Source organism: Urocampus carinirostris, chromosome 3 (genome assembly GCF_059441175.1).
Source record: "Urocampus carinirostris isolate Australia breed hairy pipefish chromosome 3, RoL_Ucar_1.0, whole genome shotgun sequence".
NCBI classification, from domain to species: domain Eukaryota; kingdom Metazoa; phylum Chordata; class Actinopteri; order Syngnathiformes; family Syngnathidae; genus Urocampus; species Urocampus carinirostris.
The window spans coordinates 52,916,056-52,940,463 of record NC_142351.1 but is presented as its reverse complement, the minus strand read 5'-3'; the positions used below and the strand labels follow the sequence as shown (position 1 = coordinate 52,940,463).

The 24,408-nt window shown below is 40.7% G+C and overlaps 2 protein-coding genes, 1 long non-coding RNA gene and 1 pseudogene across 8 annotated transcripts; 2 read left to right on the top strand and 2 right to left on the bottom strand.

Moving 5' to 3' along the window:
- Position 1: 1 nt before the first annotated feature.
- Positions 2–7,166, bottom strand: snpha (syntaphilin a). Its single transcript, XM_088332420.1, has 5 exons — positions 6,689–7,166; positions 3,587–3,680; positions 3,374–3,505; positions 3,142–3,291; positions 2–2,438 (listed from the first exon to the last, which is right to left on the bottom strand). The coding sequence occupies exons 2-5, from the start codon at positions 3,634–3,636 to the stop codon at positions 1,388–1,390; spliced, it is 1,383 nt and encodes a 460-aa protein (XP_088188546.1). The 5' UTR covers positions 3,637–3,680; positions 6,689–7,166; the 3' UTR covers positions 2–1,387.
- A 2,238-nt stretch (positions 7,167–9,404) lies between these two features.
- Positions 9,405–19,855, bottom strand: LOC148370090 (double-strand-break repair protein rad21-like protein 1). Of its 6 annotated transcripts, none has more exons than XM_088330054.1 (14): positions 19,777–19,855; positions 18,738–18,905; positions 15,103–15,229; positions 14,567–14,669; positions 14,228–14,301; positions 13,844–13,954; positions 12,300–12,392; positions 12,088–12,213; positions 11,548–11,774; positions 11,382–11,427; positions 11,125–11,240; positions 10,966–11,058; positions 10,168–10,245; positions 9,405–9,906 (listed from the first exon to the last, which is right to left on the bottom strand). In XM_088330054.1, the coding sequence occupies exons 2-14, from the start codon at positions 18,885–18,887 to the stop codon at positions 9,712–9,714; spliced, it is 1,539 nt and encodes a 512-aa protein (XP_088186180.1). In that variant the 5' UTR covers positions 18,888–18,905; positions 19,777–19,855; the 3' UTR covers positions 9,405–9,711. The 6 variants fall into 6 exon arrangements, with proteins under 6 accessions (XP_088186180.1, XP_088186182.1, XP_088186179.1 ...); XM_088330056.1 differs by having other exon boundaries at positions 11,382–11,451; positions 11,548–11,702; XM_088330053.1 differs by having other exon boundaries at positions 9,406–9,906; positions 11,382–11,451.
- Positions 19,856–20,961: 1,106 nt separating this feature from the next.
- Positions 20,962–21,098, top strand: LOC148370089 (U2 spliceosomal RNA; annotated as a pseudogene).
- Positions 21,044–22,613, top strand: LOC148370088 (uncharacterized). Its single transcript, XR_015849902.1, has 2 exons — positions 21,044–21,399; positions 22,152–22,613. It is a non-coding gene; the product is annotated as an uncharacterized LOC148370088 (long non-coding RNA).
- Positions 22,614–24,408: the final 1,795 nt, after the last annotated feature.

Sequence of the window (24,408 nt, the reverse complement as noted above, 5' to 3'; positions counted from 1 at the left end):
GTACAAGTATTTCATGTTTATTAGTTGGGATTAAAGTATTGGTAATCTCAACTTCAGATGAAAACGTTTCATTTCTGTGCAATAGGCAGATCAAAATAGTGCATCGAAATGAGTCAGTAATGTAACGTTCTTTGTCATTATTATTTTTTTACAGAAAATGCTGTTCAAAAGGAAAAAACAGTAATCAGCCTATGACTAGAATAACATCTCGTGCAAATCCATAACAATGCCAAGACGCGTCAGCCAGGAAAGTTAAAAAAAACAACTTTTGAAAACAAATTAACCGACCTACCAGTAAATGCATTCTTCCATGAGTGTGGTCGAAAATAAATGCGGAAAAAATAACACGATGTTAACATGTTTTATGAGTAATACCTGGAAAATGAGAATATTAAAACTTATTCAAAAAGATTCTGAAGAATGACAACGCCTGGGTTTATTTTTTTAAACCCGGGATGTAAAGCTGGGTTGCAGAAGTTGATAACTTAAGATAGATACTTTATGCATCCCCGTAGGGAAATTCAAGAATCAAGGCTGGAATCATGACTTCAAGCCAGGAGATAGCAGCAGAAAACAAGATTTGGGTGCATGTACATTTCTTATCCACACTCCAATAAATTATTTTCCATATTTTTGGGGTTGGCATATGGACTTTACTTGAAGCAGGCCTTTTATTACTTTAACAATTTTTATGATCCACTGACAGATATTAAAAAAAATCTGCAGGGACAAGCATGAAACTGGTCAATTTTCATGAAGGACCAAAACCTAAAAATCCATATTTCAAACACAATGTCAGAAAAATACAGGCGGAAATAGAGTAGAAAATGTATACCGCACATAGAATTAAATATAAACAAATGCTCTTCCGCCATATTGATTTCAAGCTGCACACAATGTCAGCACAAAAGGGATTAAATGTTGCTCAAATAGTAAGGGAGAGTCATTCAAAGAGTGTGTCAAACCTTTAGGGGGAAGTGAGTTCTATTTGCTTACCTGTGTCAGAAAACAATTTACGACCAGTTTGTATGTTTCTGAATCTATTTTGTTGTTCAGTACCCTGTACCTTCATCTTTCAAGTAGTTACATGTCAGTGGTCATTTCAAGCACTTTTTCTTACACCTTAAACATTTCGAAAATCAAAATATTTTTTACAACAATAGGGACATTCAACTATTACTTGGTGGTTTTGCAGATGTGTATTCCTTTTAAAGAGAGAATACTTGAGTAGATACACGGATCTTCATCATTTTCGTTCCAAAGGAAGATCTGTGATAAAAGTGCCGCCAGTTGTAGTTAAGTCCAATCATATGCAAATGTCAGACATCCGCTGAGTATCAAAGTTGAGAAATAATTCTCAAAGTGCAAAAAAGTTGCAGTTGCTAAGTCAGATGGCTGTTCCGCCGGGGCCAGTCTGTCCACGACTTGGAATGGTCCCTCTGCGCCGCAGCGAGTGCAGGGCCACAGCACAGCAACCTCTCAACAGCGAGCCGATTTGATAGACAGGCGTTTCCTGAGGCGCCCCGCGGCAAAGCCACGCCACAGTCGGTACCACCGGCATCGCCAAGGCCAAAAGATCCACCAGGAAATATGGGCTCCAGTGGTACCTCGGAAGGGAGTCATTGTGTCCCGCTTCCTCCTTGTTGTCCTCCTCTGTCTCGGGGACGGCCAGTTCCTGCTCGTGTGGAAGCGTGGCGTGGGGTTGGCAAACGCGGGGTATCTCCTGAGAAGGGAACGTTGCAGGAAAGCTGAGGGGCTCCGTTGGACTGGCGCTGGCTTCAGAAACCGAAATGGAGCCGAGGTCCACCGCGCATTGGTCCAGGGACAACCAGGTCCTGGTCGGGCTGCAGGCCTGCGAGCGCACCTCCGGCTTCTTTGCTGTGGGGCGGCTGGGCACTGGGTTAACAGGAGTGGTCCCGGCGGATACCGCGCTTATGGGGGGCTCCTCCTGAGGCAAGTGCAGGAATAGGTGATGATGAGGGACGTAGCAGCTCGCGGCCAGAGAGTGGCAAGAGTGCGAGATGGGCGCCAAGGTACCCGCCTGACACACCTGCTCACAGGTGGGGAAGGACGGTGCCGTGCCCTCTGCCTTGTCCCGCCGAGGATCCAGTAGCAGGTGACGCGGGGTTCGGCCGATCTCGGCCTGCGGGGTCTCCGCGCTTGGGTGTCTGCTGCGGGTCAAAGTGCCGGCAGGAGAGCAGCCGCAGGAGCGAGACCTCCCGACAAGCCTGGGGACTTGGGATCTGGCGTATGGCTTGCTGTCCTGGTCTCCAGTCCCCTGATTGGACCTGACTGACTCCACAACTTCTTGAAGCTGTTGGATTTCTTTGCGGGCTTCCTTTAGGGCCAACTGGGCTTCCACACGCTGGCACTCCTCCTGGATCCAGTCTTCTTGCATCCTGTACAACCGAGTCCTCAGTTCATCTATCTCAAAGTCCCTGTGGCCATACAAGTACAGAAATGGGAAATGCATTATTCTGGTCCGTTTATAGATTTTCAGCAGACCTTTGCTCCTGCTGTTTAACAGTAATGCCACCAGACCACAATGGCGTGATCGGTTGGTTCTTTGTTTTAGTGCCCCTTAATTTCCAAATTGAATTTGTTCCTTGGTTCTGTTTTAAATCCGAATATTTACAAAGAGATCATGATCATTTCCAACAGAAACACTGCCCTTGTTCATTTCGTTTATTTAAGTATGATTTCCAATTGCCAGTCCTCATATGTTTAAACATAAACTCATGCACAGCACCTTTGCAAGGTTTCTCCTTTTCCTCATACTGAGGTTTGTAAGTTTTTCCTAGCCCTCATATAGGTTTCAGAACAGGAGATGTTGTAACAGGGGTTGTCTGTGCAGGCTTTTTGAGACTTCTTGGGATTGTTGGCTATACAAGTAATGTTGAGTATACATTAAATGATTCCATTGTTTGTCCATCTTTGACGGTAGTTAGAAAATTGTCAATTACGTTAACAATGGTTTTCAAAGTCAAAACCGATGTTTGAAAATGACACATTTGTTTTCAACACAAAGATAGTGAGTCAATCGTTCCCAGTCAAGGACATGAGGAATCGACCAAACTGCAGTTAAAGAGCTTCTGTGATCGACAAAGAGCAAAGTTGTAAGTGAACAAATGAGATCTTGACCTGTGCTGCAACCTCTCCACGTTGTCCCTCAGTCGGGCTCGCAGGTGACGTATGCAAACCTCTTTCTGCTGCAGGGGGGTGAGATACTGCTCAGGGGCGGGTGGCCGGATGCCGTGGCTGTCGCTGCACGTGCCATGTTTAGCCTGACGCCTGAGGGGATCATGCAGACGTATAACACAAGGCATTGTCACAAGCAGGTTGGTCAATAATGTTCCGTTCTGAGCTTTAGTACCCGGGCGTGCCAGGATACATGCGCGGTGTGAGGCTTCCATCTGTGGTCTTGAGCTTAAGCGGGTAGTTGCCTACGTTGCACATGTCAGGATGTGAGCATCGGCCAACGTTGACACCTGTTCCTGCTGAGCGCCTTGATGTGAAAAAACAAAACGCTGAGTTGAGTGTATGCGTCTTTTCCATTTTCGGGGAGAAGAAGTGCAAGGTACCGTACCTGCGCTGAGCTGATGAAGGCCTCCTATTCGGGGTAAGCGTTAGGGACATGTTGCCTTCTAGTAAGGGAGACTTGTAGTCCTTCCAACTAGATGCTAAAAATAGTAAAAGCACTGGAATTCATTTTTCAACTTCTGCTGCAGTCAAATGAGGAAGTGGTACTTTTAAAAAATGTGTGTTTTTCAGAGAATTCAATTGAAAAACTATTGACTCTCTTTTTGTAATGTCTACAAAAGATTCCCTTTAAAAAAATACTACTACATGCCAAATATATATAAATCTTAGTAATTGTAACCTTTGTACCATATGTAGACTTCAATACCTCCGAATGATACAGTCTTTTAATATTCAACACTTCAAATACCGTCCTATGTTTTTACAGTGTGATGTAACGGGATTTACTTCTTATTTATTAAATATTTAGAAAACAGTAATCCGAAAGGAGATTTATCAACCAAGCTGTCACTACAAATATCAGGAATGCTTGTGAATTTACACAATGTATGAATGAACATCATCTACACTTGTAAAATTAAAATAAAAGGCTTTGTGAATTTAATGACTTTGTGAAACAGAGTCATTATCAGAAACTAATGAAAAAACATAGGGTCTACTGAAAAAGAAAAAAAGTGTAAAGCGAGTGCCTATTTGTGCCCCCTGGGAAGGCAGTTTAAGGCCCCTGCTTTAGTGTGAAATTTTAAAGCACCAATGTTTAATGGCACCAATGGCACAGCATGGCAGCAAATCTTTACTGATTATTCGTTTTATTCCCACATTAATATTTTTTAGATCATATTTTAAGTAAAAATGTACTTAGTTACTTTCGTATTTGCTAAATGATTGTTCTATTTATTTATTACGGACTCATTTATTTTTTTCAGGGCTGGTACACTCTTTTAATAGCCAAATTCAAGCACTTCTATGGCCAAGTTTTAAATATTTCCAGTACTTTAAAAGTAATAAATCCAACGCTGATCAAAAGAACGATTTTTTTTGTTGTTGTTGATTTTGATGACTGAGATTAAGTCACTATCTTGCTGCTAGCACATACTTCAAGCTCTCCTGAGTTGTTTGTGTCAATGGGCAGCTATTAAATAACATGAAATTTTGCCATTCTGCTTCAACAATGAACCCGCAGTTTGGCTATATCACCCTTGTTTACAAACATGAAAGGACTCTATAAATGTTGGGTAATAATTGAGTTCAACATGGATGACAAAACATAAGAAAGTAATGTACAGTATGTAGAAAAAGCAAAAAAATGAGCCAAATTTGGAATCATTTCAATGATAGTGATTGCTCCGAAACAGAGTTCATTCAATCTTTGAGACTGCTGATGTTTTAGCTTTTGATTACTTATTTTAATTTACATTTTGTACATGTTTTTCAGAGGATCTGTGTCTAAATTGGTTAAAACAGAATTTTATATATATATATATATATATATATATATATATATATATATATATATATATATATTGGCACTTTATCATTTTTTTATTGCACTGAACAGTTAATATTTTCAATTTTGTTTTGCATTTTCAGGATTTTGTGTTGTTGGTCATCTTTAAATCGGTTCAGTGTGTAAAAGGCAAAAACTGTTTTTGTATTTCAAAATTTATATTTCATGTATTTTTGGGAGATCCTCTGCAAAACATGTGAATTTCCTAATTAATTTGGTGCGTAATCTTTTATGATTATTGATAATATATCATTCAAAAAATATACATCTGAGGAGCTGTGTTGGAGGTGAGACAAAAATGGACAGTTTTCTAAATAGAGCTGTCCTTATGGGTGCGACCAGTAGGGGTAAGTGACACTTCACATGAGAACATCATAATGACAAGCCACCACAGCAGGCGTGTCAATGTCATTTTTTTAATCCATTTATTGCATGGTTTATAGAGTCAGACTGCCAAGTAACATGACAATAGCAACAATTTCAAGCATTTTCAATCACTCCACACAAAATTCAAGCATTTTCCCTACTTTAAAAACACATTAAAATTAAAGCATTTTCAAGGATTTTTAGCACCCTTACGAACAACCCTGTTTATTTCTAATTCTTAGAAGTTTTTTTATAGCTAATTTTGGGTAGGAAAAAGAAGAAGAGAATTTTCTTCATCAGAGATTTTCTTTTTGAAAACTAGCGCCCCCTAAGAAAAATGGAGTTTGATACCCCTGGCGGAGAAGGATTTTGACATTTTAAAATGGAAATTCAGATTTCAGTCAAAATTCTGACAAATCAAAATTACGACAAAAGTCAATCAAACATGACTGGAGACATTGCATTTTAAAATTATCAGTGTCCAATAATTGAGGACAGTTAAGCTCAGTAGCCTAGATGGTAGGGCGCCCGCTTTGAGACTGGGAGGTCGCTGGTTCGCGCCTCGGCCGAGTCATACCTAAGACTTATAACATTGGTAAAAATGGCGGCGCCCTCTATTGGCTGCGGCTGCATCGGCTCGCTACAACGGGTCAGGTGTATCGACATTTCGTTCTGTGTACATTGTTACAAAGAATGACAATACAAAGGAAATTATTATTATTATAAAAGAAAATCTTTCAAAAATAAGTATGTCAGTTTTTACACAAAACACACCATTCTATCTTAACGGGACCCTAATGGTACGAAATCACAGGAATGACCCATGCACACCCTAATCAATTTTTGCAATTTTGAGAACAAATTGTGACTATGTCATGTCTTTAGTACACTCGTTCGTTTATGTTTTTGTCCATTGGGATTCCGTAATATTTCTTCTTCTATAAAAGACCTCACTGTGGTCAATAAAAGTTGGGGAAATCTCAGTCATGGCAAAATCCGCAGCCTTCACTAACCAACAGGTGGTCGCACCGTGATGGCGAGAAATGCGTAAGCGCGTTACGTAAGCGTGCGCGTGACGAAGATGCGGAGGCGAACAGCTGGCACCAAGTGCTCTCAAATAAAGCGGCCAACGGGCTCCACGTCCTGGCACAAAATCCTCACCAAATTCTTCACTTATACACAAAAGTGAAAGCAAGGAAATGGCCGACAAGTGTTGAAGTCCAGAATAGGACTCACAGTCTAACAAAAACGGCTTACTGCAAAAGTCCGTCTTACCTTGTCAGAGGCTTGGGATTCCAGTTTGTGCTTGGCGTTGATAACAACCACGATAACGATGACATTGAGGATCGAAGAGACGTTCCAGTTGGCGCATAGCTAAGAGACGTTGCGACTGATGCGGACGCGAGCGCATCCCGCAGCCATGAATTGCTCCCAATCAGCAAGTGAGTCCACTGCGACGTCGATGCCTCTTAAAGAGACAGCGGGGGATGCAGGGAGAAAACAGACAACACGTGACATGACGAGATGACAAGCAGGGACATACGTTAAGGCGCATATGATAATAAATAATTATTACTCATTGACCCCTTTCCATGTGTGCGCAATGTTGACCAACTACAGCAGTAGTGGCAGGACAAGTTTGAATGGAGCGAGAGCAGATTTGTATGTTGAGTTGCATTTTTAAAGTAACTAACTGGACCAAGGACATCATTGGGAATATCTGTGTTGGCGGTGCAGATTTTACATCTAGGCAGTAATAGTGGCGTTTTGGTTTAGATTTACTTGAATGCAGAATGTCTTAGTAAGTGTAAATAGGATAGAAATTCAGTGTTTGCTACCAATGCATACTACATGTAATAACTTTCGAAAAAGGGATACTTTAGAGCAGGGGTGTCAAACTAATTTTAATTCGGGGGCCACAAGAAAGAACAAACATTCTCTCGGGGGCCGGACGAGTATATTGAGGAGAAAGAAAAAAGAGAAAAAAAGAGAGAGTCTGGGACAAGGAAAGAAAGTGAGAGAGAGAAAGAAAAGCGAGAGACCGTGAGAAACAAATGAGAGAAAAACAGGAAGAGTGAGAGAGGGGGAAAGAAAGAGAGAGAAAGAAATAAAAAGAGAGAAGGAGAGAAAATAGGAGAGAAAGAGATAAGGGGGAAGCAAGAGAGGGAGAAAGAGAAAAAAGAGAGCAACAGAAGGTAAAAAGACACAGAGAGAGAAAGAGACAAAGAGGAACAAAGAAAGAAAAAGAGAGAGACTGAAAGAGAGAGAGAGAGAGAGAGAGAGAGTGCGAGAGAAAAAGGGAGGAAGAGCGAGAGAAAGAAATATAACTACAGTGTCTATGCGAAAGGCATCTGGCTTTGGCAACATCATGTGGACATATTTTAACCTGCAGCTCGTTTTTCTCGTGCGCTTCCCTCAGCCTTGTCTTGCAGGCCGAATTCGACCCCTTGGCGGGGCTAATCCGGCCCACCGGCCGCCTGTTTGATACCCCTGCTTTAGCGTGAGCACAGCACAGTAATCATTTAGAAATGAGTTAATTATCTTAGTGGTTGAAGTCAATGCCATAATGTTAGTTTTTGTTCTATGGAATAAGTTATTGTAATTTAAATGTATTTATTTATTTTAATGCAACCCTAGCTCTTACTGTACTTTTAATTTTATGCAGTCAGTCCAGTGTGTCACAAAAGACAAAATTTTTGGAGGTGTGCCAGTCAGGTGCAATCGACATTTCGTTCTGTGTACATTGTTACACAGAATGACAATATAAGGAAATTATTATTATTATTATTATTATATTGCGGTAAATACGGTACTATAAAACTGTGTCATTAACACTTTTCCAAGGTTAGAGTTCAGTCTGTATGAGCGTTTCCAAGCCATTGAAGTATTTTAAATGGGTTGGAGACAAAAACGATAGTTTTCGTTTTTCAGGCTAATATAAATGCCACAGTTTAGTGGTGAACATTCAAATTATAGTGTAATTAACATAACATATTACCATGGGATGATTTTGGGTGATGTCACGTTCCTGTACTCTGGGTTCTGTATCTGTATAGGTTCTCGTCCTATCTCTCCCTTTCTTTCTTCCCTGTCTCTCGACCTCATTTAGTCACTCACCTCTTGGTTAAACTTTCCTCCTCACAGCTGAAGAACTTTATCCTGATTCCCCCCAATCACAACTCTTCTATAACACGATTTAAACAGTCTGTCTCCTTGGCTCTGTGCTATTGTATTCCCTTTGTCATGTAAAAAGCACTCTAGTCTCAACATATGCGTTAATCCAATGTACCAAACCCTTTTCCGCCCCTCTGGATCACGAGCACCACTTGACGAACTCTTGGACTGCCGCCTTCGCCAATTGAGTTTTCTAGACTATCAACCCCTCGCCTGCATCTTGAGCCACGATTGTGCCCGCTACCTGAATTCCCACGCACCGAACCGTGTCTGGATAAAGACCTCCGTCACTATCACACTAATCTGTGTTTCTGCACTGTGCTTCCGCACCACCTCGAGTGGGTCCTTGACAGGTTTATATGTGGCTAGAAAGTTTCTGTAAGTGTGGGACTGTCTAAATATTATAGCAAAAAATATTTCCAGTGACTGACTTAATTTCTGATATAGCCTGTAACTTGGACGCTGAGCATATTTATGGGTTGCATTTCCTCCCAAGTTGGTCCCACGTAACAAATAGATTCAAAATAATTATCATTCTTTACAATTGTGTGTTGCAGCTTCGACATTACATGTGAAAAAAAACACAATTTATGGACAGTATTTTTTATGCTGCTTTACCTCTTGGCTTCGAAATAGCTTCACAGAACCGTCAATATGTAGCAAACTATTTCCTGCAAACTGCCACAGAACAGTGAGTAATTGCTGCTAGAAGTTTGATTATAACATATTGGAACCTGCCATAAGTGACACAGCCAACCAACTGTTATTCAACATAGAAAATGCTACATGTTCAAATTCTGTCTTAATAATTTAATGACTAATGGTACATATAGTGTACAGTTTGATCAAATTTTGGATGGCTTTTACAACAGCATCATCACTGAATTCAAACAACATCATCAAAAAATATGTAATGGTCCAACATGAATGATCATTTGAAGTCAAAGTTCCTCTAGAATAACACAAATACATACACACACACACACATATACATATACATATATATATTATATATATATACATACATATATATACATTTTTTAAAATATGTGTTATTGTTAACGCACGCGTGCTCCAGAACAGAGAACACCAAGGTGTACAAACTGTACTGACAACTTGCCTTCTTAAATATTCTTGTTTTCCAGCAGAGAGATTCCAGGGCAAGGGCTGACAAATATGTCCTGGTATGGCGCATTTTGGGAAAGAATGACTATCCCGCTCTTCTGCAGGACAAGTAAACATTGAAACATTCTGGCCACTTTCAAGCGGTTCTGTCCTGTGCAGAGGTCCCTCAAGCAGAACGGAGTGTCATGATAAAACTGTCACGAACACACACAAATGCACAAACACACTTTTGAATCCTTGTGCTCTTACTTTAAATTGAATTATACATCCTGCAAAATGTTAAGTTTGTAGGCTGAAGACCAAATCTGGCTGCCAAGTGATTACTTGTAGACCACAAAATAATTAAGAAATCTATTAATTTTCACTTACTTTAAAAAAAAAGTGAGGTTAGTTAGTTGAACATTTTTACATCAAAGCAGCTTCGCATCAGTACAAAAATAAAAACTATTGCTTACATTTAGGGATTTCATGAGTGAGTGTGCCTGTTGGAACACTGTCTGCTGCTCCTCAAAGTTTTGGCTGATCAGCAAAGACTGCAAGTTACAAAGGACGCCTGTTATGTACCGGTTGTGGCAGCCTAATCTACAGGGAGGTGTGAGACTATTTAACAGAAGCCAACTGCTACAGCCGTCCTTTACATAAAGCAGCCCATCTTTCACACTTTTGCATAGGTTGATAAAACTGGGAAAAGTAAAGCAACATTTTTGTTAAGGGCGTATACTACATACAAGCTGGGGTACCACATGCGCAATGAGTGTGGAGTGCTCCGTTGTCTATTGAGGCCATAGTTAGCTATTAAGGAACATATTTTGTCATGGAGCACTACATGCTTATCATAAATGCCAAGCAAAGGAAGAACTTCACTGAATGTGGTACCAAGGTGTCTATGATCAACATACATGGGGGAGTGTAAAATAAGAAAAGAGCAATGTAGGAAAGTAAAGGGCTCTCCCAAGCAACCTCTGCTAAGTTCTTGTCTTAATGAAAATGAAGGGTGTGTTTGAAACTTTGAAATGTCAAACCAAGTCTTTGCAGTACCTATCACATATGGAGCTTCACCCTGCTCATTGTTAGTCTTATATTGCCCCCATGTTGCCAAGTTGGGCATACAAGAACACTATTCCATGTGACAACATTTTACACTTAGCACCAATCTTTATCTAGAAATACTTTAGTAATAGCAACATGTTTAATGTTTTTTTGTTCCAATTACAAAAAAGATTAAGCTTGGCAAAACTGATGTTTAAGATCACCTGGATGTGCTGCTCTTTATGGGATGTATGGACCAACATAGATTCTTCTAGTGCAAACTCCGAATTACTTTTTTCCAGTCCATCATATTCAACCTGTCAGAAACAAACTGAATGTAATGCAATGACATTTGGCAATTGGCCAGAAATAGTTGGTCTTACCTCCATCGGCTCTATATGACCCAAGCTGCAGCTAGAATAGGTCAAGTCTGTGGGCATGTGTTCTGATGAGGAATCGTGGAGGCTAAGTGTGCTCTTTGGACTCATATCGCTGTAATCTTACAAAACATACAGCACATAAAGAATGCACCAAGATTTTAAAAAACAGGCGGGTAAATTGTCAGTGTTTCAGTAGTCGCCTATTTATAAACTTAAAAAGTTATAGACAATACTTGCTTAGTGAGTTCAGATCACCTTACCGTCATGCTCATCTTGCCGCATGATTTCTTCTGCCTCATATGTCACCTGGATGATTTTTTTGGGAAAAGCCTGTCAATGGAAAACATATTCCCCGGTAGAATCATATGTTTTAAAATAGGAGGATGGGGTGTGGTGGGTTGGGGGGTATCAGTGTGAATGATGTACCTCTTTAATATCTGAGCCCATTACTTTGGAGCACATCTGTGTCAGCAGTTGGATTGCCGTCCCAGTTTTTTTCCAGTGCATGAGCTCCCGAGTTGGTGGAGCCAAAGTCAGGGTGATGACCAGATCAGAATAATCACTGAACTGCTTCTGCATGGCTTTATCAGATAGAATCGTCTTTTGGTCCAAGATAAACTTGCTCTTCCTCCTTCCTCTCCCTTTTGCGCTTACTGATTAGATAATTGAAGGATTCTGTAATGCCATTCACATGTTCAAACGTTGTCCTTATCATTCACTGGCTGACGGATGCAGTTGGCTGTTCAATTAAATCATTACTTAAAGCAAAACCAAACAGTACAAAATGAAGCATTAAAGTGAGGATAAAACTATGGTTTAAATGGCTAATAATGTTTATTATGAAGCAATTGTCTGCCAGTGGATAGTTATATAAGACTATTAGAGTTGTTTCATTTGATCAAAGATGGTTTATAGTGCTGTATATATGGCTTGCACAAAAAGAAAAACGAATTAGGTTGTGCATACAAATGTCAGGCACAGGCCCAAGTGTGAGGGTTATCTGTCTGGAAGCTGGCAAGGTTGTGAAGGTTGTCTGTTTGTAAGCTGGCACAGAAGTCCCTTCCTCGACAAGATCTATTTCTCTCTCCTCAACTAGAGAACAGATAGAATTTTAAAATAAGAAAACTTCAGTTGTTTTTGTCAAAGATATTAAACCATATAAAAACTGCACTGTTTACCATACTGGAGGTTTGGGGAATTTTCTTTCGAGATATTCTCTTCACGACTGAAGTCCATAAAATCAGGGTGAGTGCTGCAGTTTCTCAGGCTGTCTGTTGGGTAAAAACAACAACACAATAGTTGTTTTAGAAGAGGATGAGATTGATAATTTGATACAACGCATTTTACCTGCCAAAATCTGACTCCCCTGCTAAAATGGACCCTGTTTGAGATACAGACTGGTGACTTCTAGGGTAATCTTCTGTGACATAAATATTTTAACACAGTGATTTGGGGGTTATTTGGACTTTTTATTCATGAGTTAGCAGGGGGGGGGGGTGATTTTGGAAGGCATTTTACCTGCCAAAATCTGACTCCCCTGCTAAAATGGACCCAGTTTGAGATGCAGACTTGTGACTTCTAGGATAACCTTCTGTGACATAAATATGTCAGCACAGTGATTTTAAAGGGTTTCAGACGTTTCTCATAGTATTAATATTATTATTGATAATAGTAGTAATAAAACTAACTAGATCTGTCGAACCCCTATTCAGTAACACATCACAAAGTGGAGGTATTCCTCTGTAGTTGGATCCCAAAGCCAAAAAACATAATAGGTTTAAAGAGCGTCTTACTTTGCCAACAGTATAGGCAGGGAAGTCCGATTTTAAATAAAAAAAAGGATCTAATGCAACCAGGGTTTCATTCAGGATAAAAATAAATTACATATCGCGATTATAATACATCAAATAAAGGCTATTTGTGTACAATTAGTTGTGATCGTGGATATCATAGCGTACAATGGTTCGTCTCTGGTGTTGGTGACTTTTGCATCCGCGTTAACAAACGCAAATTGTAAAATACGATCGCGCTTTATTGTTTTAATAAGCGCGTTATATAGACTATGATCGCTTAATTGTTTTAATTAACTCGCTTTATTGTTTTAATAAGCTTTTTATATAGAATACGATCGCTTTTGTCGGAAGCGCAGCAGGATGCCCGTTCACGTGAAGGGGGGAGGATTTTGCTGGGGAGTCGGATTTAGGCACTACACCATACCTGGACACAGCGCGTTTTATTGTATCCGCCTTTTCAGACTCGTCCTTGAATTTACGTTCATGTTTCGTCTCGTAATGACGTTTAACACTTGACGTGCGAGGTACAACGCTCTCGAGGCATAATGCACAAACAGCACGGTCATTTTTTGCACAAAGCCAGATATGTCCTCGCTGGCTTAAAAGAACGAGATTTTTTCTCTGGGGGAGCTGTCGTGATTCGTTTATTTATGGCGCGCCGGTGTTTCAGTGGGAGATTTAAAACACAGATCTCTCCTCCTCTGTGAGGCACCACGCAGACACACGCTCACCGTAAAGCCGCTAAACAACACAGCGCGAAATGAAAATGTCTAAATTGCATGTAAAAATGCGCATAAAAAAAAAATCATCATTACTTTGCCATGCGCTCGCGTGCCACTGGTATCCCCTCACGTGCCACTGCTGGCACGCATATCAAAGGTTGCCGACCCCTGTCGTAGTGTAACATGATTTCCTTGAATGTAACCTACCAAGACATATGTTCAACTCGAGGTCATCATTTCCCCCAAATTCTTGTAGTTCAGCAAAATTCTGAAAGCTCATATCATCCAGCTGCGTAATGTGGCATTTGGACACTTCTACTGCAGTTTACAAAGACAAAAACACATCAACTCCACTTAGTGCTCTTGCAGTTATTTAATTCTATGTCAAACTATATAGAAAAAGGACAATCAATTTTAATCTGGATTTTGGGGGTATGTATGCTGTTCAATTTTCTATGTTGTGCACAAGGACACAAGGAAAATAACAATCCAAGCAATCGTAAAAAATAGGACATAATTTGCTTTCATTCCACAAAATTGATCGGTCTGACTGTAAGTAGTTAAATGATTCTGCTTCTGGAAAATGGTTACGTGAATATTCCTTGAGGGTGATTTCTTCTGGACGACTTTGGTTTAGTGAGAAGAAATCGTCATCCAAGTCGTTGCTAATGGAAAGAAACCACAGCCAAAAATAAATACCAATCAAATGTAAATATATATCATTATCTTTGGATTTTTAAATGACAAACTTACCATTTAGCCATCCTTTACAATTGTAACATTCCGTTATGAAAAAAGACATTTTAAAAGTATTCACAACTGTATTACGTGTATAAATGTTTTAAGCCATAACTCAAGCTGTTCTAATGAGCTTGTTGTACATCAAGGACGTGAAGTGTAGAAATGTTGATGACAAGTTAAAAAGATTACCCTGCATGTGACATGAACAGAAAATCTTGACGTAAGGAGATTTCTTTGAATGTGGCCTCAACCTCCCCAAAACAAGACGGATCATGATTCCCATCTGGAGCGTCTACAATAAATTAATATTCAGTAAGATAAAAAAACGATATTGACTATATGTTATTTCACAGACATGTTTTCTAGTATGTGACTAAAACATTTTCACTGGACATATCTATACAGTTGCATAAACTTCAAGTTGGCAGTGGCAAATAACTTTTCAGCAATTTACAACTTAGTCCAGTCTCCAAGCACTACTTTGTAAATACTTTAGCCTATTTATCCTAATACTCTTTTTCTATATTATTTTTCATGTTTATCTTGAAGTACCACGGCTAATCTTGATGTAAACAATGTTCACTACGTCGATATCAATGACAATAAAGCCTATTCTAATTCAAATATGATTCTTATATTGATCATTTCTGTGTCACAAATAAAGAAGACAATAGAGAACTGCTAAACAATTGTTACTGCCCGAGTTGTTATGTAAAAGATCCTACCTGACCAGAATGACAGTTTGAGCTTATCAAAGGCATAACTGCAATCTGTAAGGAGATATTTCGCTTTTCTCGCAAAGATTTGAGTCACGCCAAGAAGCAAAGTTCCTGAAAGCCGTAAACCAAGTGTCTGCAAAAAAAAAAAAAAAACCCAACAACAATAGTATTAACTAGACAATTCCCAAGGCAATTGTGAGAGTTGTGATGGATCTGGAAGATGATGGTAGAGGACCAGTAGCATTGAGTTGTTTGCTTAAAGTTATTAGCTCAGACAGATGTATTTTTAATTTTTAACTTGGGACTGTGGGGGGACTTTGCAGACTTGCAGATGTGCTGTGCTCACCAGGACTTTACTACAGGATGGCAGCAGCTTGAATTGGGGATAGCAATGTGATGTTCGATCTTCCCCATACTGTTCATCGCAGCCTTCGAAATCATTCTCATCGGGGCTAGGAAAATGGTTGTCCGAGTGAAACTGCCATCTGGCCAAAGGCTACCACCGTTGCGAGGCTTCATGGATGGTGTCACCACCATTCTTCGGACAGCAGCATGCACATCAAGACTGCTGAAGAGGATTGATGAGCTTGTAGGCTGGGCAAGAATAAAGATCAACCCATCTAAGTCCCGAAGCCTGTCCCTAAGGAAAGGTATCAGGGACGACCATACCATCTTCACTGTGCAGGGGGAGAGCAGATCCCGCTACTATTAAAGCAACCCATCCGTAGCTTGGGGCGCTCCTACACAGCAGACCTCTCAGACAAGCAGGCAGCAGAGGCTATGAAGAAACCGCTTGCAGATGGCCTAGCCAGGGTCAAGGAGAGCCAGCTCCCAGGCAAATACAAAGTATGGCGTTACCAGCATACTGGTGATGTGGCCTTTGAAGGTGAGTGAGGTCCCTGCCTCACTGTCAAGCAAGCTGGATAGGCTGGCAAAATCTTATATTAGGAAGCTGCTGGGGCTGCCTAGATGCCTCTCAGACGTGAGCCTCTTACTCCAACAACTTAGGCCAGTCTCCAAGCACTACTTTGTAAATACTTTAGCCTATTTATCCTAATACTCCAACAACCGCTACATTCCATCAGCCTAGGATACAAGGAGAAGGCCCAGATGGTTATAGATTTGAGAGTCCTCCGATCATCTTGTTAGATCAGCGGCACCAAAGTTCAAACAGGAAGGAGGTGGAAGGCAGAAAAAGAGATCGACCAGGCAATCGGTAGGTTAAAACATCGCAAAGTGGTCGGCAGGGTCCAAGTGGGGCGAGCAGGTCTTGGTTGGAGCCCCTCAAAGGCTCCCAGGCGGGAGAAGAAAGGGATGGTGGTGACGTAAGTGATAAGGTCTGAGCAGGAACGCCATACCATCAAAGCGGTTTCCCAGAGCAGACAGGGCATCTGGACAACATGGGAAGGGGTCATGGACAGGCCTTTGTCGTGGCGCTACCTGTGGAAGATCCTTTAAGCCAGGTTCAGCTTTCTGATCCGGGCAACCTACAACACACTACCCTGCCCCCAAAATGTACATCTGTGGTTTGTCACTGATGGGATCTATCCCCTCTGTAGTACCATCAATGCGAGCCTTTAGCATATCTTCTCAAGCTGCAGGTTGGCACTTTCCCAAGGCCGCTACAGGTGGCGGCACAATGCCGTTATAAAGAAGCTGTCAGAGGTAGTTGAAGGGTGCAGACAGGAAGCAAACAGTCGGGCAGCTCCTCCATAAAATCACCTCATCCAGTTTGCAAGGGCTGGCAACAATGTTCGCAAAAACACCAATTCCCCTTGCCCGTTACACTCTGGAAGGCTCCTCTCGCCCGCCAGCGAGTGCAGAATGAAAGTTGACCTCAAAAGACAGTTGTAGTTCCCCAGGGAGATCTCCGAAACATCATTGCGGCCAGAAATTGTGCTGTGGTCTGTCGCCAGCAAGGCTGTCCTCCTGGTTGAGCTCACTGTCCCTTGGGAGGAGGGAAAAGAGGCAGCAATAGGGCAAAGTATGAAGACCTGGCAGCCGAGTGCAGGGAGGCGGGCTGGAAAACTACGTTATGCCCAGTGGACGTGGGGTGCAGGAGTTTTGTGGGCTCAACCTCCTGCCTGCTCAGAGACCTTGGATGCATAGGAGCTGGTAACTGGAGAGCAACTAAAGAGCTGTCAGAAGAGGTGGAAAAGGGCAGCTTCTGGCTGTGGCTGCGGAGGAATGACAGGAGCTGGGGGCCCTCAAGCAACACCTGGGGCATCAGTGGGGTTGGCAGGGAGATTTCCCAGCCATCGCTCCGCCACCGGGAGATGTCCTGGGGTTAAAGGAGCGAAACATGAATGACCGGTTGGTCCCAGCTGATGACCCAGTCAGGCCCGAGTGTTCAGGGCACACGAGCATTCCTAAGGCACCGGAGGAGGCGCGTCAGGCAGAAATGCCCTGCAGGAAGACTACCATCCTGTATTTCCATTAGCATGTAGTCGTTGGCATAATTTGTTAGGATGTAAGTGTTAGCATTTATCCGTTAGCATATTTTTAGCATGTAGCAGTTAGCATTTGGACATTAACATCACTTGTTAGCATCTAGCCATCATAATAACTCATTAGCATGTATCCGTTAGCATAATTTGTAAACATGTAATCGTTAGCATGTAACCATTGGCATAATTTGTTAGCATGAAGCAGTCAGCATATAGCTGTTAGCATGAAGCTATAACAGTTAGACATTAGCATTTTTTTCTGCATGCAGTTGTTAGCATAAATTGTCAATATCTAATTGTAACCAAGTAGCCTTTAGCATAATGTGTAAGCAAGAAGCTGTTAGCATTAACCAATTAGCATAATTATTGTTTTTTAACCGTTAGCAGCATAATTAGTTAGCATGAAGCAGTAATCATGTAGCTGTAAGCATTACTTGTTAACATGTATTTGATAGCATAATTTGTTAGCACGAAGCTGTTAGGATTTAGCTGTTATTATGACTCGTTAGCTAATTGCAAACAGCTTTTACAGCTAACAAGAGCTAATATTTGGCGTAACCAACCCAACACTTTTCCACTGTGCTTTTAGCATTGCTGGCAATGTGTAAGCAGACTATCATCCCGTAGCAGCAGATAATTGGGCAGAGCCAGCCCAACTCATCGCCTACAGAGTTTACGGCTAGCATGAGTAATCATAGCATCGCTAACATCTGCTCTCTAACATTCACCATTTACCCATGGTTAAATTTAATGTGGGTCAGTAACCCGCTCAAGCCACCTCTGGAAACTCCCTGGTTACCATGGCTACCCAATGAAATGAATGGGCTCCAAGCATTCCGAATGGGACTCTCTCTCTCTTCATTCATTGTCTATGTCGCTTTTTTCTCGTTTGAGAGCTAATTGTGTTGTCACGGTAACTCGTATCCGTGTAAAAAGCAATAGCACACGATTACCGTCCGGAATTTTTTATACATAAATCGTTGGGCTACTCCAAAAGCTCTGGGAGAAGAAGCGAGCCAAAGTTTTACAGAAGAAGATGGAATAATAATATTTTGGAGGAAAGTCATATGTATGTGTGTATGTATACAGCACTAGTGGCAGTGGGTAGTGCTGTTAAAGCCATCACAACTAATTATTAAATAATACTTTTCTTAACTTTGGTTACATGTGAAGTTGGTTCTTCAGAATTTTTACCTGTGGGGAAGTTATGATTTCTTCGATCGCAGTATCCAAATCATATTCAAGAACATGGCTCTTGGTGACCTTCTGCTTACAGTGCACTGATAACCAGATTTTCTCGAGCGTTTCCCATTTGTATGAGAATGGCATCAAAAGATTTAGCATCCTTTTGAACTTCGTCACCTACAACAAAAAATTACAGTGTCCTCTAAGCTATTAGATCAGCTATTTATATATATATATATATATATATATATATATATATATACATAAATGGCAGCACAGTGGTTAGGGAGTGTGCGGCACAGTTCTGAGGTCATGAGATTGAACCTCCTGTGTGGAGTTTGCACGTTCTTCCCGTGCTTGCGTTGGTTTCCTCCGGGCACTCCAGTATCCTTCCACATTCCAAAAACATGCATATCAGGTTTAATTGTCCGGTCCAAATTGTCCCCAAGTGTGAATGAGCGAACAAATAGTCTGTCCCTGTGTGTCCTGCGACTGGCTGGCAACCAGTTCAGGTTGTCCCCTGCCCGAAGATAGCTGGGATGTGCTCCAGCACCCCCGCAACCCTCCTGAGGATAAGCGGTGCAAATAATGGATGGATGTGTTATACAGTACATCCAAAACAACACAATGAAATATCAACTTAGCTTGGGCAGTTTGATTAAACCAATAAATAGTGAACGTATTTTATTTTCAAATTGAGTTTTTTTTTGGGTGTAGGCCCTCCTTTGACATTCAGCTGTCGAACGACTGACAGTTGAGTAACCTAGCAACCAGTGAGCAGCATCTCCAAACTTGTTATTTTTTGTAATGTAGTGGTATCTTTCAAAAAAAGGAGAACTTAGATAATCTTCCCTTGAGGTCATGTTTACACTTAAACTTCAGATAGACTTCAGGTTAAAATATAATTGTAACCGACACGCAGTTAGCGAGGTTGTAGTTCAATTTTCAGGGCTGGTGTGGGGCGTTTAATTAAAGCTAAAGCCCACCATAAACCACTCAATTCGGACATTATTCTGAAGAATAAAACCATAAGTGTACGTTAACTTACAATTCAAAAAGTCACCGAAGCAGACTCTAATCAATTTCAGCAGCTGTCACAAATATCGCAAGATCTCTTTGAAAATCCCGCTTTTGTTGAGTAATTGTGACGTCACACAATATTGCAATGAAACTATAACTTCCGGTCAACAAAAAAGTCCGGTTGTCAACCAACTGCTACTTATTAACAGAGTGTGACCATTTTTCGTTCAAAATAATAAGTAGGATTTATCATTACAAAGTCTACATCGCAAAAAAATAAAAAATTAAAAAGATATCGGTGTACTATTTGTTTAGCAGATCATGAAAATGTAATGTATTTATTTTGGCACTGCCCCTTGGTAGGAAAAAATAAATTGCACGAGAGAGGGGTGGGTAGCATTTATACTTATCTGGTCCGACCCCCTATTCAATCTTATATAATTATTGGATGCAGCACGTCATCATCATCATCACTGTCACGATTAACATCATTGCTGACCCATTATACAGTATATAAACAGAATATTTATAATAATAATAATGATAATAATTATAATAGTAATAATAAATGTCTTTCGTGCTTTTTGGTTACAACTGATAGTTTTGTTGTTTGTGTCGACCATCAAGCAAGATATCCTTGAACCTCTGCTAGAGGGGAGGCCTCCCACAGGCAGAGGATAACCCATTTCTAAGTGTCCGTGATCTGTGCTTTAAAAAGCTTGAGCCGGATCTCTCCAGCATCAAGCTCCCACTTGTCTGCCCTAACTTTGAGCCGCCTAGTAATTTTTTTCGTTTTGTGTTCTCATTAAAAGCTATCTTCATGTGAATGTGTCCCCATTTGATTAGTTTTTGTTCAGTTTTCACCATCGTCACAAGTATATTTATCCATGTCGTTGTTTTGTTTATAATATGGACCGAGATTGGAATGAATTTGCATGAAATAATGGTGACAGCAATATAATAAAAATAGCAACAGTAATCATAGACATATAATGATAATAATAAAGACAATAATAACCAAAAAACAGAATAATATCCCTGATAATGGTTATAATAACACCAACTTACTGCAAGGCTTTACTGTAAAGGATTCTGCTCAATAACATATAACAAATAATGGATAAAAATAATAATAACGCACATAGCCACATGACAGTTATAATCATCATCATCATAGTGCTGGCTGTGTTTTTTCAACTTAATCGGATATTGGTTAGCTTGGCCTTTTGTGTACTTTCTATGAAGTCACTATCTTTGATTTTTGCATTTCGGAGATGGAATATGAGCTTGCTCTGTCCACTCCACGCATCGGCCCGGTATTGCAGTACCTCCGGGAACGGTGCATTCGCAATGATCGTAGCAAGGCTTTAGGGCTAGGACCTTAGCTTGGCCTTTTGGCTGAGAGTAAGGCTGAGTCCCATTCTTCGCACTTTCACTCGCTATGTGCCCTAGTCACTCGGTTTGCGCGTTCACGTGAAAATGGGGTGTGTCCCGATACTCTCAAGACCGAGGCAGAAGTGCCCTCAAACCATGTCGTAGCCACTTCAAGACCGAGGGGGCTCTCGACCTCCCTTGGCAGCGAAGTGACTACCCAGAAGGCTTTGCGAATTCTCAATATCAACAAACATGCCCGGAAAGGAACCGCACAAATGTAAGTAGTTTTCCACAACCACGCATGTATTTGCAACAAAATGTATTGAGATATCTTAGTTGGACGTAAATGCAATAGAAAATCGTATTTTCGCGTTAAAACATGAACATTGCAAAATCGCTACTTTACGAAGTGCACAAATCTACCAAGGGAGCTGCCAAAAAATAATCTTCACGCTACAAACTCTAAAGTAGTATAACTGCAGAAAATCACGGTTCAGCCCATCCCTGTTTGTATCTTAAACGAGTCGTGCTTTTACATGTACATGGCCAGTCGCTAAAGGAGCATAGTCAGAATAACGTTCTGGACATACGCGCTTGTTTACTGCACACAATTTCGGGTGTCGTGTTTTATTTACAATATGATTATTTCATGTGAGATCAGAATGCATTAGTTTTCATCATGCATTATGAGTAATGTCTCCGAATTTCACGTGGAAATACAGTTGAAACAAATTACTATCACACAGTCCACTGCCTTCTCTGTAAACACATATTAAGTAAACTAATTACCTTTTCAAAATGTTGTCCAAATGTGGAGACAATTTTAAAGCATATGTGATGCTGGCCAATAGAAGGCTCTTACAGCCATAAGAATAACATGTCAATTTTGTGTATCTATTCACTATCAAATAATTATCCAGAACACATCCTATAATTTCTCACATCAACTTGTTGAGCATCCTATACACAGTTGTTTTTGTGCAATACACAAGCATTAAGTAATTCTTGTTTTTTCCACCCAACCTAAAGGCCAATGTAGAACGTCCCGTGGAAGAGCTGGCCACCATCACAGCTACCACGCCATCCACACCGACGGGCACGTCGTTGGCATCTTCTAATCCGGCGCCAAACCCCAAATCACCCAGAAAAAAAAGGAAGCACGATACACTCCTTGACTTTTTGAAAGCGGAGTCTGCCGGAGTGAGGAAAAGGCTCGAGGAAACTGTGGCCAAAACTGAGCGGTTCCCGTCCTTTTTGGGAAGCTCGTGGACAAATTTCCAGAACAGTGACATCCCTGCAATGTTTCCCTTTGTTTTATAAAAGGAAAATATTTTATTTTATTAAGAACTCAATGAAGTTCCAGTTTGTGTTTTCCAGCTTTATGGAAGTATTGGTATATTTTTGTTACAATTTGTGACATATTATTTATTTACTATTATGTATTTCGGCCCAATGTGATTTTGTTTTTCTGAAAGTAAACTATTATTTAAACTGGAGTGATTTGTAGTTGTTTTCTGTCCAACAGTCACATAGTTCACACACAGTATCTCACATCATTATGAAATAAACCACCAAGGTGTTACTCAAAATAAAGATGTTTATTGAATAGTAATGCAGAAAAGCACGGAATGCAAATGTGGGTCTGACTTCCAAAGCCTAAAACATGGCTTTTGGGCAATTTATTCCATATTAACTGTGGACAATTCTGTGTATCGTGGACCTGGGAACCCTGAAGACCCGTGACACCACACGGTAGGACAGACCGTGGGCCAGCCAGTATAGGCCCTCCAGCCATGGCCCTGTTCCCTCTTTAGCAGCTCCTGCAGGGCCCACATGACCTTCTTGCTCAACCTTAAGTCCTGAATGAGTTTTGACTTCACATCGAACCATAAGCACAGGATGGGAACATTCCTGTCCAACCTGTCCACGCTTATGGGACAGCCACTCTGGAACACAATAGATAACAGACAATTTAGACATAAATGTGGGCATAGATGATGTAAGCATCATGAAAACATGTTGAAATGAGCTTTTTTATATCCAATGACAACTCTTTTGAATTAAATTCCTTATGAACCAAGGTTTTTGGGTCGTACAGGGAAGTTTGGTGACGATATTATGTCAGCTTAAGGGTCAGGTGGACTGTTCTTGTGTTTGTTTACTTTTCATCATGTCACACACTAAAGACCCCTACTATATGTCATAAAATGGCATTAAGATACTAATAAGTAGATTGCCATTTATGTCTACACAAACATAAGGTATTATGTGAACGTGCATTGTATGTTAACTTTTACTGTATTTGACCGAACGGGTCATTTTTTTAATGAGTGTACGTACCTTGTAAAGATGAATCAGCACTACATAGCGCCGAAGCTGTCTTCAGTATAGCACATTTCTCCTCCGTTTATTGGAGACACGGAAAAGATGATGAGCTTTCAGGCAATCGGTAATAACACAGCAGTAGCGGGCATTTTTAACATTGCACGAACTCTCCAACTGACACACTACAAGTTGAGACTCGAGTTGTTTACATGTGACGTAGACCAATACGTCACTGAGGTCTACAGCCAATTAATATTACCGCCATCTCCTGGACAGGGGTGGAACCTTGCAAGTCTTGTCCAAACCTTTTCCGCTTTGCACTTCACTCGCGGAGGGCACTCCTCTTCGAGGGACCTCACTGGAGGGTCCTCAGGGCCGAGTGAGAGAAATGGGATTGGGCCTAAGTGTCCCGGCTCCTAGGCTTTGTAGCGTATTATGAACTGACCGATAACGGATAATGGATAATGAATAACGAAGAAAGATCAATAACCCTTAAAAACCCCAAAACCCCATCATCATCATAGTACCCAACTATTAACTATATAATGCTTCTTATCACTAATATAATTCAGACACAAATAATAACAATAACAACAGTAGCCTTAATAACAGTTATGATATAATAACGTGGTTAATTGTTGTCTTAAACTATCAATTTGCTCTATAATTGTTTAGTTCTCTAAATCTCATTCAGACCACATTTTAATCCTCTCTGTACTTTGAAAATATTCTTTTTTTGTATTTGGATTTCAGCAAGTGAATATTCGGACATTGTTTGAGATCATCTTGTGATTTGTTCCATCGTAAATATTGTTGCCTATTTACCTGCAGTTGAAATCAAGACAATTGAAATAAATGCAATTCAAATATTATCATGTTTGTTCATTTTCTTTTATACCTTTGCAGTTCTGTGACATGTCTGCAACAAATCTAGATCAGATACTCCCTAAAGTAGTAGCTT

What these genes read in the sequence shown, in the direction of transcription:
- snpha (XM_088332420.1), bottom strand. Translation starts at nt 3,636, where the DNA reads ATGTCCCTAACGCTTACCCCGAATAGGAGGCCTTCATCAGCTCAGCGC. An exon ending in CCTTCATCAGCTCAGCGCAG is followed by an intron (nt 3,506 to 3,586) that starts GTACGGTACCTT and finishes TTTCACATCAAG; the next exon opens with GCGCTCAGCAGGAACAGGTG. An exon ending in GTGGAGAGGTTGCAGCACAG is followed by an intron (nt 2,439 to 3,141) that starts GTCAAGATCTCA and finishes GTATGGCCACAG; the next exon opens with GGACTTTGAGATAGATGAAC.
- LOC148370090 (XM_088330053.1), bottom strand. Translation starts at nt 18,887, where the DNA reads ATGCTAAATCTTTTGATGCCATTCTCATACAAATGGGAAACGCTCGAG. An exon ending in CACCCTCAAGGAATATTCAC is followed by an intron (nt 13,955 to 14,227) that starts GTAACCATTTTC and finishes TGTAAACTGCAG; the next exon opens with TAGAAGTGTCCAAATGCCAC. An exon ending in TGGGCTCAGATATTAAAGAG is followed by an intron (nt 11,452 to 11,547) that starts GTACATCATTCA and finishes TTCCATTGACAG; the next exon opens with GCTTTTCCCAAAAAAATCAT.